Source organism: Hyla sarda, unplaced genomic scaffold, assembly GCF_029499605.1.
Source record: "Hyla sarda isolate aHylSar1 unplaced genomic scaffold, aHylSar1.hap1 scaffold_1934, whole genome shotgun sequence".
NCBI classification, from domain to species: domain Eukaryota; kingdom Metazoa; phylum Chordata; class Amphibia; order Anura; family Hylidae; genus Hyla; species Hyla sarda.
This window is the reverse complement of record NW_026608590.1, coordinates 1-15,103: the sequence shown is the minus strand read 5'-3', so window position 1 is coordinate 15,103 and position 15,103 is coordinate 1. Positions and strand designations below refer to the sequence as shown.

General features: G+C 45.8%; 1 protein-coding gene across 1 annotated transcript in view; it reads left to right on the top strand.

Moving 5' to 3' along the window:
• The window catches only part of ARHGAP33 (Rho GTPase activating protein 33), a gene marked incomplete at its 5' end in the record, with an annotated part of 39,484 nt that extends 24,392 nt beyond the window's left edge, over positions 1-15,092 (top strand). Inside the window, 9 exons of the mRNA XM_056552790.1 lie at positions 1,716-1,798; positions 1,882-1,989; positions 2,762-2,892; positions 5,173-5,350; positions 9,529-9,662; positions 9,734-9,802; positions 11,392-11,937; positions 12,043-12,407; positions 13,937-15,092. Coding sequence (XP_056408765.1) covers positions 1,716-1,798; positions 1,882-1,989; positions 2,762-2,892; positions 5,173-5,350; positions 9,529-9,662; positions 9,734-9,802; positions 11,392-11,937; positions 12,043-12,407; positions 13,937-14,947 — 2,625 coding nt within the window. The remainder of the gene's footprint in view (positions 1-1,715; positions 1,799-1,881; positions 1,990-2,761; positions 2,893-5,172; positions 5,351-9,528; positions 9,663-9,733; positions 9,803-11,391; positions 11,938-12,042; positions 12,408-13,936) is intronic.
• Between the last annotated feature and the right edge of the window lie 11 nt (positions 15,093-15,103).

Genomic DNA, 15,103 nt, shown 5'->3' with positions numbered 1-15,103 from the left:
TCCTGACGTATCGTCTGTATCATCACTGTGAGTGGACTGTGTGATCTGGGGGTCCCGGACCCTCTCCTGACATATCCTCTGTATCATCACGGTGAGTGGACTGTGTGATCTGGGGGTCCCGGACCCTCTCCTGACATATCCTCTGTATCATCACGGTGAGTGGACTGTGTGATCTGGGGGTCCCGGACCCTCTCCTGACGTATCGTCTGTATCATCACGGTGAGTGGACTGTGTGATCTGGGGGTCCCGGACCCTCTGCTGACGTATCCTCTGTATCATCACGGTGAGTGGACTGTGTGATCTGGGGGTCCCGGACCCTCTCCTGACGTATCCTCTGTATCATCAAGATGAGTGGACTGTGTGATCTGGGGGTCCCGGACCCTCTCCTGACGTATCGTCTGTATCATCACGGTGAGTGGACTGTGTGATCTGGGGGTCCCGGACCCTCTCCTGACGTATCGTCTGTATCATCACGTTGAGTGCACTGTGTGATCTGGGGGTCCCGGACCCTCTCCTGACGTATCATATGTATCGTCACAGTGAGTGGACAGTGTGATCTGGGGGTCCCGGACCCTCTCCTGACGTATCCTCTGTATCGTCACGATGAGTGGACTGTGTGATCTGGGGGTCCCGGACCCTCTGCTGACGTATCCTCTGTATCGTCACGGTGAGTCGACTGTGTGATCTGGGGGTCCCGGACCCTCTGCTGACGTATCGTCTGTATCATCACTGTGAGTGGACTGTGTGATCTGGGGGTCCCGGACCCTCTCCTGACGTATCGTCTGTATCATCACGGTGAGTGGACTGTGTGATCTGGGGGTCCCGGACCCTCTCCTGACGTATCCTATGTATCATCACGGTGAGTGGACTGTGTGATCTGGGGGTCCCGGACCCTCTCCTGACGTATCATCAGTATCATCACTGTGAGTGGACTGTGTGATCTGGGGGTCCCGGACCCTCTCCTGACGTATCATCAGTATCATCACGGTGAGTGGACTGTGTGATCTGGGGGTCCCGGACCCTCTCCTGACGTATCATCAGTATCATCACGGTGAGTGGACTGTGTGATCTGGGGGTCCCGGACCCTCTCCTGACGTATCATCTGTATCATCCCTTCACTGTGAGTGGACTGTGGGATCTGGGGGTTCCGGACCCTCTCCTGACGTATCGTCTGTATCATCACTGTGAGTGGACAGTGTGATCTGGGGGTCCCGGACCCTCTCCTGACGTATCGTCTGTATCATCACGGTGAGTGGACTGTGTGATCTGGGGGTCCCGGACCCTCTCCTGACGTATCGTCTGTATCATCACGGTGAGTGGACTGTGTGATCTGGGGGTCCCGGACCCTCTCCTGACGTATCGTCTGTATCATCACGGTGAGTGGACTGTGTGATCTGGGGGTCCCGGACCCTCTCCTGACGTATCCTATGTATCATCACGGTGAGTGGACTGTGTGATCTGGGGGTCCCGGACCCTCTCCTGACGTATCATCTGTATCATCACGGTGAGTGGACTGTGTGATCTGGGGGTCCCGGACCCTCTGCTGACATATCGTCTGTATCATCACTGTGAGTGGACTGTGTGATCTGGGGGTCCCGGACCCTCTCCTGATGTATCGTCTGTATCATCACGGTGAGTGGACTGTGTGATCTGGGGGTCCCGGACCCTCACTCTCTATTACTTTCGTGACTCTTGGCTCTTTGTGGCCCCATCAGGAAGCGATGTCGGCCCCCGCTGAAGATGAGAAGCTGATCCGTGTCCACGACCTGATCCAGCAGTTGCCCCCTCCTCACTACAGGTGACCTTTGACCCTGCGCCCACCTCATGGAAGGAAGGGGTTAAATGTGCAACATCTAATATTAACCCCCCATCTCCCTGCAGGACCCTTGAATATCTGATGAGGCACCTGTCGCGGCTCAGCGCCCACAGCGATCGCACCGGAATGCACGCACGGAACCTGGCCATAATCTGGGCTCCCAACCTTCTGCGGTGAGACATGATGAGGGATGAGTGCTTAGATACACCTGCTTATTAGTGCTGTATCACATTGTAGGCTTAGATACACCTGCTTATTAGTGCTGTATCACATTGTAGTCTTAGATACACCTGCTTATTAGTGCGGTATCACATTGTAGGCTTAGATACACCTGCTTATTAGTGCTGTATCACATTGTAGGCTTAGATACACCTGCTTATTAGTGCTGTGTCACATTGCAGGTTTAGATACACTAGCTCATTAGTGCTTTATCACGTTGTAGGTTTAGATAAACTAGCTTATTAGTGCTGTATCACATTGTAGGCTTAGATACACTAGCTTATTAGTGCTGTATCACATTGTAGGCTTAGATACACTAGCTCATTAGTGCTGTATCACATTGTAGGCTTAGATACACTAGCTTATTATTGCTTTATCACATTGTAGGTTTAGATACACTAGCTGATTAGTCCTGTATCACATTGTAGGCTTAGATACACTAGCTCATTAGCACTATATAACACATATTATGATTTGATACTGCAGCACAGAAAACAGTATCACACATGATCAGGTTAGATACAGTGACTCAGCAGATAGTATCATATAATAGACTTAGATACACAGCTCAGTATACAGTATCACACATGATAGGATTAGATACACAGCTCAGAATACAGTATCACAGATGATAGAATTAGATACACAGCTCAGAATACAGTATCACACTCTACCTGGTGATACACATGTGACCGCCTGCTCCTGTTCAATCATTTTTCTCCTCAGGTCCCGGGACATGGAGTCTGTGGGGGCCCCAGGAGCAGACGCCTTCCGGGAGGTCCGGGTCCAGTCGGTGCTGGTGGAGTTCCTCCTGTGTCATGTGGAGACCCTCTTTAGTGATACATTCACTTCAATAGGTAAGAAATTTATCTTTCTTGCACTGCGCCTCAGCTGCTGCGCTTTTCTTCTCCTGCATGTGACTTCAGTCTGGTCTCCTGACCGCTCCCTCTCTGACGCTTACCGATCTGCAGGACCTGTTAGTATATATCTATGAATACAATTGTTAACAGTTAACTTCTTCTATTTAATTAGAAAACTTTGGGAACAGTAATGGGTACAACCCACACCCCACCCAGGTATATATATAGGAGTCATTGACCCCCACCCAGGTATATATGAATCATTGACCCCCACCCAGGTATATATATGAGCCATTGACCCCCACCCAGGTATATATGAGTCATTGACCCCCACCAAGTGATATATAAGTCATCGACCCCCACCCAGTTATATATAGGAGTCTGTGACCCCCGCCCAGGTATATATGAGTCATTGACCCCCACCCAGGTATATATAGGAGTCTGTGACCCCCCTCCCAGGTATATATGAGTCTGTGACCCCCACCCAGGTATATATATATATAGGAGTCTGTGACCCCCGCCATGGTGTATATATAGGAGTCTGTGGCCCCCGCCCCTCCCTGGTGTATATAGGAGTCTGTGGCCCCCGCCCCTCCTGCTGAGATCCTTCTATGCCGCTCACTTTCCTCTCTGGATGCCACAGCCTTAAATCCTCTGCACTAATTGCTTTTTGCTTCTGAACAAGTTGCCTTCATTGTTTTCGGAGACGCGGCCCCGGCTCTCGCCAGCGCCCTCCTCGGCTGATCTTCTCTTCCTGCACCGTTCTTTGCCTTGGCATCGCTTCACTTAGTAAATTACAATTGGCCACCGAGGTTTCCTACCTAAACCCATTTCTGTCTGCTTTGTATTTTCCCTTTTATCACCTTCTTACTACCAGCGAAGCAGACCGGTCTCCGCCGAGCCTCTGTCATGTCCGTAAAGATTCGCCTCTTAACTTTACCCGAAGCCCGGTGCCAGGCCCTGAAGAAGACGTCTGAAACGCCTCCAGAAGACATTAGCGCCAAGACTAGCCCGTCCGAAACCCCTCCAGAGGACAATAGCACCAAGACTTGTCCGTCCAGAACCCCTCCAGGAGACAATAGCGCCAAGACTGGCCCGTCCGAAACCCCTCCAGGAGACAATAGCGCCAAGGCTGGCCCGTCCGAAACCCCTCCAGGAGACAATAGCGCCAAGGCTGGCCCGTCCGAAACCCCTCCAGGAGACAATAGCGCCAAGACTGGCCCGTCTGAGACCCCCCCAGAAGACAATAGCGCCAAGACTGGCCCGTCCAAAACCCCCCCAGAAGACAATAGCGCCAAGACTGGCCCGTCTGAGACCCCCCTAGAAGACAATAGCGCCAAGGCTGACCCCTAGTGGTAGACCTCAGAACTTAATTTATTGAGGCAGAAAGAGGCCGAAGCCTTGATGCCCTTCTGAAGTATCACTTTATGGCTGTTCCTTTTCATACAGGACATTTTTTCTATATACAAGAGTCTAACACAGGAAGTCAAATGTTTTATTTATTTTTGCTTAAAAAGAAAAAGAAAACGCTCTGTTACAGACGATTGTTCTATGTATCTATGAACAATGGCGGACACAGCTGTGTTATTAAACATCCGACCGGTATCTGATCATTTTATTCTATTATGTTCTGATCTGTAATTTGCTTAATTGTTTTTTTGTCTTGTTTACGCAATTTTTATTTTTTTATCGTTTGTACAATTTCCCCTCCATGTAGGAAATTTGTGCACCTTGTAGATCTGTACACATAAACATAATACCAGACGATAGGTGTCTCCATAGATGGCGCCAGTGTGCGCCTGTAGATTCTGACATTGTACAGAATAAATAAAAAGCTGTGCAGACAATACAGCGCTCCGCACGAATGCAGCTTTTTTTCCGAAATTAGTAGAAATACGTAAAACCAAACCTGCGTAAGGCACCGGTTCAGATCTTGATGCGTTTCGGGCGCATGCGCCTCAAACACCTGAAGATGTGAACCGGTGTCTTGTGCAGGTTTGATTTTATATTTCTGAAATTTTGGAATAAAGCTGCATTTGTGCGGAGTGCTGTATTGTCCGCATTTTCTAGGAACAATAAAACGGCACACCTGACCGGTCGTGAATCCGTGCACTACAAAGGGAGGAGGTGAGCCAAGACACAATCGGCGATAACACAGGCAAGATGGCCGCCAGGCATCAAAATAAAGGGGAAATCCAGCAAAACCTCTTCCTACCCCATTATACCCCTTGTATGTGTCGTCCTAATAACGTATAATTTGTCGTTCCGTCCATGCAGGTCGCTGTGGACCAATCCGGCCGCGCTCTCTGATGGGCGGCTGTCCCTCGGGTCGTCTCGTGAGTCTGCAGGAGGCTCAAGCGCGGAGTCAGAGCCAAAGGGAGGCGGCGGAGAAACTGGGGGCCGACAAAACCTCCCCCAACAAGCCTGAGAGGGCGCTAGAGAGCAGCGATGAAAGGTATTGTATGGGCAGCCTAAGGGCCTGTGCACACAGCAGAAGAACCTTCCATTCCAGAGGAAATTCTGCTGTATGAACGGGCCCCAAGACAGAAGGCTGCACCTCATAAAAACACTGGGCCCCAAAACCCACCCGTCCACTACTCACACGCAATTTATATTATTTTATGGTTTGTTTAGCTTTAAAAAAAAATCAATACTACTCTTATAGAAGAAACAAAGTTCGTCAGCTCACCCCTATGGATAGCCAGTAGTCTGCACTCAGATAGGTGTACCCAAAACACCTGACCATATAGTGAAGAAGAAAGGAAATCCAGCACGGTCCTCCTGCAGTAGAAAAACTTTTATTCAGACACCAACAGAGACAGGATGAAAAAGTGACGCGTTTCGGCCAGTTCACCTAGCCTTATTCATACTAAAGAACGTCCAGATCCACTGGTTCTTAAAGGGGTTATCCAGGAAAAAAAAAAATTATATTGCAACTGGCTCCAGAAAGTTAAAGAGATTTGTAAAATATTTCTATAAAAAAATCTTAATCCTTCCAGTACTTATGAGCTGCTGAAGTTGAGTTGTTCTTTTCTGTCTAAGTGCTCTCTGATGACACCTGTCTCGGTAACCGCCCAGTTTAGAAACAAATCCCCATAGCAAACCTCTTCTACTCTGTGCAGTTCCCGAGACAAGCAGAGATGTCAGCAGAGAGCACTGTTGCCAGACAGAAAAAGAACAACGCAACTTCAGCAGCTGATAATTATTGAAAGGATTTAGATTTTTTTTAATAGAAGTAATTTACAAATCTGTTTAACTTTCTGGAGCCAGTTGAAATAAACAAAATAAAAATAATTTTTTTTTCCTGGAATACCCCCTTTAAGTAGGCGGAAGGGCTGAGTAAATGGCGAGCAGCTGCTTGCAAATAACTTAGTTTGTTCAGCCATATATCATGTGCGTATTATGGAAAAATATGGATAGAAATATAAAATAATTTATTATCTAAGATAATCTACCTTATTCATGCAAATAAAAGTCACATGTAATTGTATATACCTTATTGCAGTGTTTCCCAACCAGTGTGCCTCCAGCTGTTGCAAAACTACAACTCCCAGCATGCCCGGACAGCCGAAGGCTGTCCGGGCATGCTGGGAGTTGTAGTTTTGCAACAGCTGGAGGCACACTGGTTGGGAAACACTGCCTTATTGCAACAAAGCAACCTTAGATGCAAACCATATAAGGAGGGGAATTCAAACATAGATGAAAAAAGTTTCATAATGTTATAGTATATATATATATAAAGGAGAATTACATCAATAGTGAATTCTCCCGAAAATATGGACGGAAAATGCAGAACTTTACGCACAAAGAATTATGATGCATGAAATAGATAACCAACTAAATGGAAATGCAATCCTGAAAGTGGACAAGTGGTAAAAATAATTGAAAGGGGTATGCAGGAAAAAACTTTTATATATATATATATATATATATATATATATATATATATATATATATATCTCAACTGGCTCCAGAAAGTTAAACAGATTTGTAAATTACTTCTATTAAAAAATCTTAATCCTTTCTGTACTTATGAGCTTCTGAAGTTGAGTTGCTCTTTTCTGTCTGGCAACAGTGCTCTCTGCTGACATCTCTGGTTGTCTCGGGAACTGCACAGAGTAGAAGAGGTTTGCTATGGGGATTTGCTTCTAAACTGGGCGGTTCCCGAGACAGGTGTCATCAGAGAGCAATTAGACAGAAAAGAACAACTCAACTTCAGAAGCTCATAAGTACTGAAAGGATTAAGTTTTTTTAATAGAAGTAATTTACAAATCTGTTTAACTTTCTGGAGCCAGTTGATATATAAAGTTTCTTCCTGGATAACCCCTTTAATAATGAAGGATGACATCTAGTCTTCTGTTAAAGGGGTACTCCAAAGGATAGGGGATAAGATGCCTGATCGCAGGGGTCCCGCCGCTGAGAACTCCCGCAATATAGCATGCAGCATCCACCGTATCTGCTTCCGGAAGCGCTGGAGGTTCTGGCTCCCGACCACGGGGGCGGAAGATCGTGACATCACGACTCCGCCCCCGTGTGACGTCAGGTCCCGCCCCCTCAATGCAAGTCTATGGGAGGGGGCGTGACAGCCTCCTGATGAAAGCCATGATCATTGGAACAATTCCGTCTAGCCCTTATCATCTCCCCCACTGGAAGGTTGGCAATAACGTGGGGGGGGGGGATGACAAGAGGAAGCGTGCAATATAGAATTTGTAGCCGTGTTTTTCCGATAGGTGGATGTTATGATGGGACCTATCGAAGGGTCCCCACATAAAAGGAGATCCAAAAATGAAATACAGAAAGGTGCATGATGTATGGTAAAAAGTAATCCTAAAAAATTATTGTTGAGAAAAAAAATCTAAATTTGGTACAGCCGCCACATTAGACCCCCAGATAAACAAGAGGTCATCTATGTAGCGGCCGTACCATCTAATACAACCAATCTGTTGGTGTCTAAATAGACGTTTTTCTACTGCACGAGGACCGCGCTGGATTTCCTTTCTTCTTCAATACTACTCTTATTTACAGGAATATAACTACTATAATACTGCTCCTATATACAAGAATATATCTACTATAATACTGCTCCTATATACAAGAATATAACTACTATAATACCGCCCCCTATATACAAGAATATAACTACTATAATACTGCCTCCTATATACAAGAATATAACTACTATAATACTGCCTCCTATATACAAGAATATAACTACTATAATACTGCCCCTATATACAAGAATATAACTACTATAATACTGCCTCCTATATACAGGAATATAACTACTATAATACTGCTCCTATATACAAGAATATAACTACTATAATACTGCCTCCTATATACAAGAATATAACTACTATAATACTGCCTCCTATATACAAGAATATAACTACTATAATACTGCTCCTATATACAAGAATATAACTACTATAATACTGCTCCTATATACAAGAATATAACTACTATAATACTGCTCCTATATACAAGAATATAACTACTATAATACTGCCTCCTATATACAAGAATATAACTACTATAATACTGCTCCTATATACAAGAATATAACTACTATAATACTGCTCCTATATACAAGAATATAACTACTATAATACTGCTCCTATATACAAGAATATAACTACTATAATACTGCTCCTATATACAAGAATATAACTACTATAATACTGCCTCCTATATACAAGAATATAACTACTATAATACTGCTCCTATATACAAGAATATAACTACTATAATACTGCTCCTATATACAAGACTATAACTACTATAATACTGCTCCTATATACAAGAATATAACTCCTATAATACTGCCCCTATATACAAGAATATAACTACTATAATACTGCTCCTATATACAAGAATATAACTACTATAATACTGCTCCTATATACAAGAATATATCTACTATAATACTGCTCCTATATACAAGAATATAACTACTATAATACTGCCCCTATATACAAGAATATAACTACTATAATACTGCCTCCTATATACAAGAATATAACTACTTTAATACTGCTCCTATATACAAGAATATAACTACTATAATACTGCTCCTATATACAAGAATATAACTACTATAATACTGCTCCTATATACAAGAATATAACTACTATAATACTGCTCCTATATACAAGAATATAACTACTATAATACTGCTCCTATATACAAGAATATAACTACTATAATACTGTCTCCTATATACAAGAATATAACTACTATAATACTGCTCCTATATACAGGAATATAACTACTATAATACTGCTCCTATATACAGGAATATAACTACTATAATACTGCTCCTATATACAAGAATATAACTACTATAATACTGCTCCTATATACAAGAATATAACTACTATAATACTGCTCCTATATACAGGAATATAACTACTATAATACTGCTCCTATATACAAGAATATAACTACTATAATACTGCTCCTATATACAAGAATATAACTACTATAATACCGCTCCTATATACAGTAATATAACTACTATAATACTGCTCCTATATACAAGAATATAACTACTATAATACTGCTCCTATATACAGTAATATAACTACTATAATACTGCTCCTATGTATATTAATGCTTTTGCACTGTTTTTAGGAAAGTTCCCCGTGGCAGGAAGAAGTCCGGTGGGGGTAGTAGTTGGAGAACATTCTTTGCTATAGGGAAAAATTCATCTCAGCAGAAGAAGTCTCGGTCCGGGGGTCTTCGGGAGTCGGCGGCCCACCAGAGAGGTGACATATAATGGTCTCTTCTCTCCTTCTTGCTGACTGTCTCTTTACTCCTCTGTGTCGTCTCTTTACAGTGTTGGACTCGGTGACGTTGCGGTCTGCTAAGAGTGAGGAGTCCTTGTGCTCTCACACCAGTGTGACCGGTAAGTCGTTTCTGAGGTCACAGGTCTCGGAGTTTTACCGCCTCACTATACTTGGTGTCTGTTCTGCACCCATGTGATGTCCTGATACCTGAGGAGTCCAGCAGGGGGAGCCGTTCACTCAAGGAAATGTTATTATTGAGCTTTATCGGTCGTGTTGAACAGATATTGGCGCAATTTCCAATATTCCCCCACAATACAGGTCTGAGTTGTTCTCTGTTGGTTATTATGACAGGTCTGAGTTGTTCTCTGTTGGTTATTATGACAGGTCTGAGTTGTTCTCTGTTGGTTATTACGACAGGTCTGAGTTGTTCTCTGTTATTATGACAGGTCTGAGTTGTTCTCTGTTGGTTATTATGACAGGTCTGAGTTGTTCTCTGTTGGTTATTACGACAGGTCTGAGTTGTTCTCTGTTATTATGACAGGTCTGAGTTGTTCTCTGTTATTATGACAGGTCTGAGTTGTTCTCTGTTGGTTATTACGACAGGTCTGAGTTGTTCTCTGTTATTATGACAGGTCTGAGTTGTTCTCTGTTATTATGACAGGTCTGAGTTGTTCTCTGTTATTATGACAGGTCTGAGTTGTTCTCTGTTATTATGACAGGTCTGAGTTGTTCTCTGTTGGTTATTACGACAGGTCTGAGTTGTTCTCTGTTATTATGACAGGTCTGAGTTGTTCTCTGTTATTATGACAGGTCTGAGTTGTTCTCTGTTATTATGACAGGTCTGAGTTGTTCTCTGTTATTATGACAGGTCTGAGTTGTTCTCTGTTATTATGACAGGTCTGAGTTGTTCTCTGTTGGTTATTACGACAGGTCTGAGTTGTTCTCTGTTATTATGACAGGTCTGAGTTGTTCTCTGTTATTATGACAGGTCTGAGTTGTTCTCTGTTATTATGACAGGTCTGAGTTGTTCTCTGTTATTATGACAGGTCTGAGTTGTTCTCTGTTATTATGACAGGTCTGAGTTGTTCTCTGTTGGTTATTATGACAGGTCTGAGTTGTTCTCTGTTGGTTATTATGACAGGTCTGAGTTGTTCTCTGTTGGTTATTATGACAGGTCTGAGTTGTTCTCTGTTGGTTATTACGACAGGTCTGAGTTGTTCTCTGTTATTATGACAGGTCTGAGTTGTTCTCTGTTATTATGACAGGTCTGAGTTGTTCTCTGTTGGTTATTATGACAGGTCTGAGTTGTTCTCTGTTATTATGACAGGTCTGAGTTGTTCTCTGTTGGTTATTATGACAGGTCTGAGTTGTTCTCTGTTGGTTATTATGACAGGTCTGAGTTGTTCTCTGTTGGTTATTATGACAGGTCTGAGTTGTTCTCTGTTATTATGACAGGTCTGAGTTGTTCTCTGTTGGTTATTATGACAGGTCTGAGTTGTTCTCTGTTATTATGACAGGTCTGAGTTGTTCTCTGTTATTATGACAGGTCTTAGTTGTTCTCTGTTATTATGACAGGTCTGAGTTGTTCTCTGTTATTATGACAGGTCTGAGTTGTTCTCTGTTATTATGACAGGTCTGAGTTGTTCTCTGTTGGTTATTACGACAGGTCCCCCAGTCCCCCTGTTCACTGACTCTCCTTCCATTCCAGGGTTTCACCGGACCTCCCGCCTCCGCCGGCCTCGCTCTACAAGTGACGGTCTGACCTCGCGGCTGCCTCACTGTAGGTCCGCAGAGAGCCTGACGCAGTCCTCCCCTTCTCCGCCCTGTGTGCCGTCCCCTCCCCCAACATCTGGACGTCCCCAATCGGCGTGGATTGAGGAGGATCTGGACCTGTCGCCGCCGCTCCCGGATATGGACGGTCTCGGATTCGACCCCTTATCTTTCCGCCTCTCATTCTCGGACCATGAAGAAGTGAAGTCTCCTACAATAGTCAGAGCAGACGTGAGCAGCAGCCAGGGCCATTCCCTACCGCGCAGGCTGAGCCTGTCTCCTACCGGCGGCTGCTCCCCCTCCCCCTCTCACAGCCCTCCGGAGCGCTTGGTCACAGACATGGAGAACCAGGGGCCCCGTAGTCTGTCTCCTCCTCCGCAGATGCTGAACCTGCTGCTTCAATCCTGTCAACTGCGTCTTAGTGAGACCTGTGTGAAGGAAGGGAAAGGAATCGGGCCCCCGAAACAAGAAGAGCCCTCGAAGGGTTAGTAATCCTCTTAATCCATGAATGTTGACCCACCTATCAGTCATGATGTATACAGGTGTGGTCACCCCACTGAACATGTACGTTTTAACCCTTTCCTCACAGGAGTGACGCTCTCTCCACAGCAAACAGCTCATCCTCCTCCTATGTCTGTCACACGACAACTTCCTCCTCCTCCGCCACCAAAGGATCCTGCCCGGCTGATGGCTTTAAAATTGGCAGAGAGCGCCCAGAGAGCCCTTCAGTCCTCCATATCTACCGGGACCGTCCCTGCAAAGTCCTCACAGAGATCAGCCCCGCCACACCCATCCACCTCAGTATTCAGACGGTCCCTGTCCATGGAGTGCAGTGAGAGCTCGGTGCCAAAGGAGGGGCCCCTGTACTCTGAGCTTCGACCACACTTAACCAGCCTCAATGAGAGTACAACCAACCAGCATCGACCTCCGAGACCCGAGATACACAGTACAATGGTGAGGGTGCGTTACTATGCACATCACAGACCAGTATAGGGTGACTCAGGACTTCATAGACCAGTATAGGGTGACTCAGGACTTCATAGACCAGTATAGGGTGACTCAGGACTTCATAGACCAGTAAAGGGTGACTCAGGACTTCATAGACCACTATAGGGTGACTCAGGACTTCATAGACCAGTATAGGGTGACTCAGGACTTCATAGACCAGTATAGGGTGACTCAAGACTTCATAGACCAGTATAGGGTGACTTAGGCCTTCATAGTCCAGTAAAGGGTGACCTAGGCCTTCATAGACCAGATTAGGGTGACTTAGGCCTTCATAGACCAGTATAGGGTCACTAAGGTCTTAATAGACCAGTATAGGGTGACTCAGGACTTCATAGACCAGTATAGTGTAACTTAGGACTTCATAGACCAGTATAGGGGGACTTAGGCTTTTATAGACCAGTATAGGGTCACTTAGGTCTTCATAGACCCAGTATATGGTGACACAGGACTTCATAGACCAGTATAGACTGACACAGGACTTCGTAGACTAGTATTGGGTGACTTAGGCCTTCATAGACCAGTATAGAGTCACTAAGGTCTTCATAGACCAGTATAGGGTGACTCAGGACTTCGTAGACCAGTATAGGGTGACTTAGGACTTCATAGACCTGTATAGGGGGACTTAGGCTTTTATAGACCAGTATAGGGTCACTTAGGTCTTCATAGACCAGTATATGGTTTCACAGGACTTCATAGACTAGTATAAAGTGACACAGGACTTCATAGACTAGTATAGAGTGACACAGGACTTCATAGACCAGTATAGGGTGACACAGGACTTCATAGACCAGTGTAGGGTCACTAAGGTCTTCATAGACCAGTATAGGGTGCCACAGGACTTCATAGATCAGTAAAGGGTGACTTAGGCCTTCATAGACCAGTATAGGGTCACTTAGGTCTTCATAGATCAGTATAGGGTGACACAGGACTTCACAAATCAGTATAGGGTGACTTAGGCTTTTATAGACCAGTATAGGGTCACTAAGGTCTTCGTAGACCAGTATATGGGGACTGAGGCCTTCATAGACCAGTATAGGGTGACTTAGGTCTTCATAGACCAGTTTAGGGTGACACAGGTCATCATAGACCAGTATAGGGTGACTTAGGCCTTTTTAGACCAGTATAGGGTCACTTAGGCCTTCATAGACCAGTTTAGGGTGACACAGGTCATCAAAGACCAGTATAGGGTGACATAGGCCTTCATAGACCAGTATAGGGTGACTTAGGCCTTAATAGACCTTTATAGGGTGACTTAGACCTTTATAGACCAGTATAGGGTGACACCCGTCTGGGGAAGGATACGGTGACACCAGTCTGGGGCAGGATACGGTGACACCTGTCTTGGGCAGGATACGGTGACACCTGTCTTGGGCAGGATACGGTGACACCTGTCTTGGGCAGGATACGGTGACACCCGTCTGGGGCAGGATATAGTGCAGATTGCAGTTCCTTATTTCTGTTCTTTTCTTTTGCAGGCTCCAGGTTCCACTCCGGCTGACCTCCGAAAAATGGCCCTAGCAGGCACTCCTCCTTCGCGAGCTCCTCGCCTGCACACCAGGTCTGGCAGCCTTCCTGCTCCTCCGAGCCTCTTTCCTCCGCGCACTCGTCCTCCCCCGTACAGGTTCCCAGAGGAGGGTCCTCGGATGCCCCCTCACCGCTCTGCTCCTCCCTGGCCAGAAGCAGAGGGGCTTTACTATGAGATATTGGGGGACCCTCCTCACATGACACCAATCAATGCTTCATATGGATTAATCCAGACACCGTGGCCCTATATGGCATCACCGCCCTCTCACCCTCACTCTGTACCGGCTCCGGGCTGGTACGGCCGACCTCCTCCACCTGAGCCAGAGTTCCTGAGTTATCAGCGCTGGGACAGGACGCCTCCCGCACATTTGCGCCAGTATATTATGGGGGGAAGCGTCCCCTATCCGTATATGGGAACCGCGGAAGGTAGAGGTCAACCGGTCACTTCCCGACCTAACCAACAAGGGAGAAGGGAGGAACCAATTTATGTCAACCTCCCCCCAAGAGCAGATGTAGGGGGTCCATTCCAGGGCAATAGAGACCCTGCAGATCCCAAACCAGACCTGCCGCACAAACAGCGTCCTGGCCGACCCCCCAGTATTGGACGGCATGAAAGTCTTGGAGACCCTCAACCCACAAAGCAGCACAACCCCCAACTTTCAAGAAGGGAGGGGTCTCTAAGCTTTTTTCGCCCACCTTCACTCGCCCACTCAGCGATGTGGGGCACACAACCTAAATACCAAGAGGGTCGAGAACCTCCACTTATCACCTACGAGAGTCCTGGAGGAGGAGTAGCCCAGAGAATGCGCTATGTGGCCCCACACTGTATGCTCTCGGAGGGCGGGACTCTGTATGGAAATCTAGAGCAAAGAGGACCCCCACACAGGTCTGCCACCCCCGCGGGATTCATGGGGTCGCCTTGGACAGTTCACACGGAGGGGCAAACAAGAAGTTACTGCTGAGGGGGCAACTTGTAGATTTTCTCTAATGTAAACCCACCCATCAGTACTTGGCTCCTCCCAAGACACGCCCACAAGGTGCCAGCAATCAAGCAGCAGATCATCTGTGCTGAAGCACTTATCCTGTTTTGTGTTGGGGATGGGGGGTCCTGTGGGGGG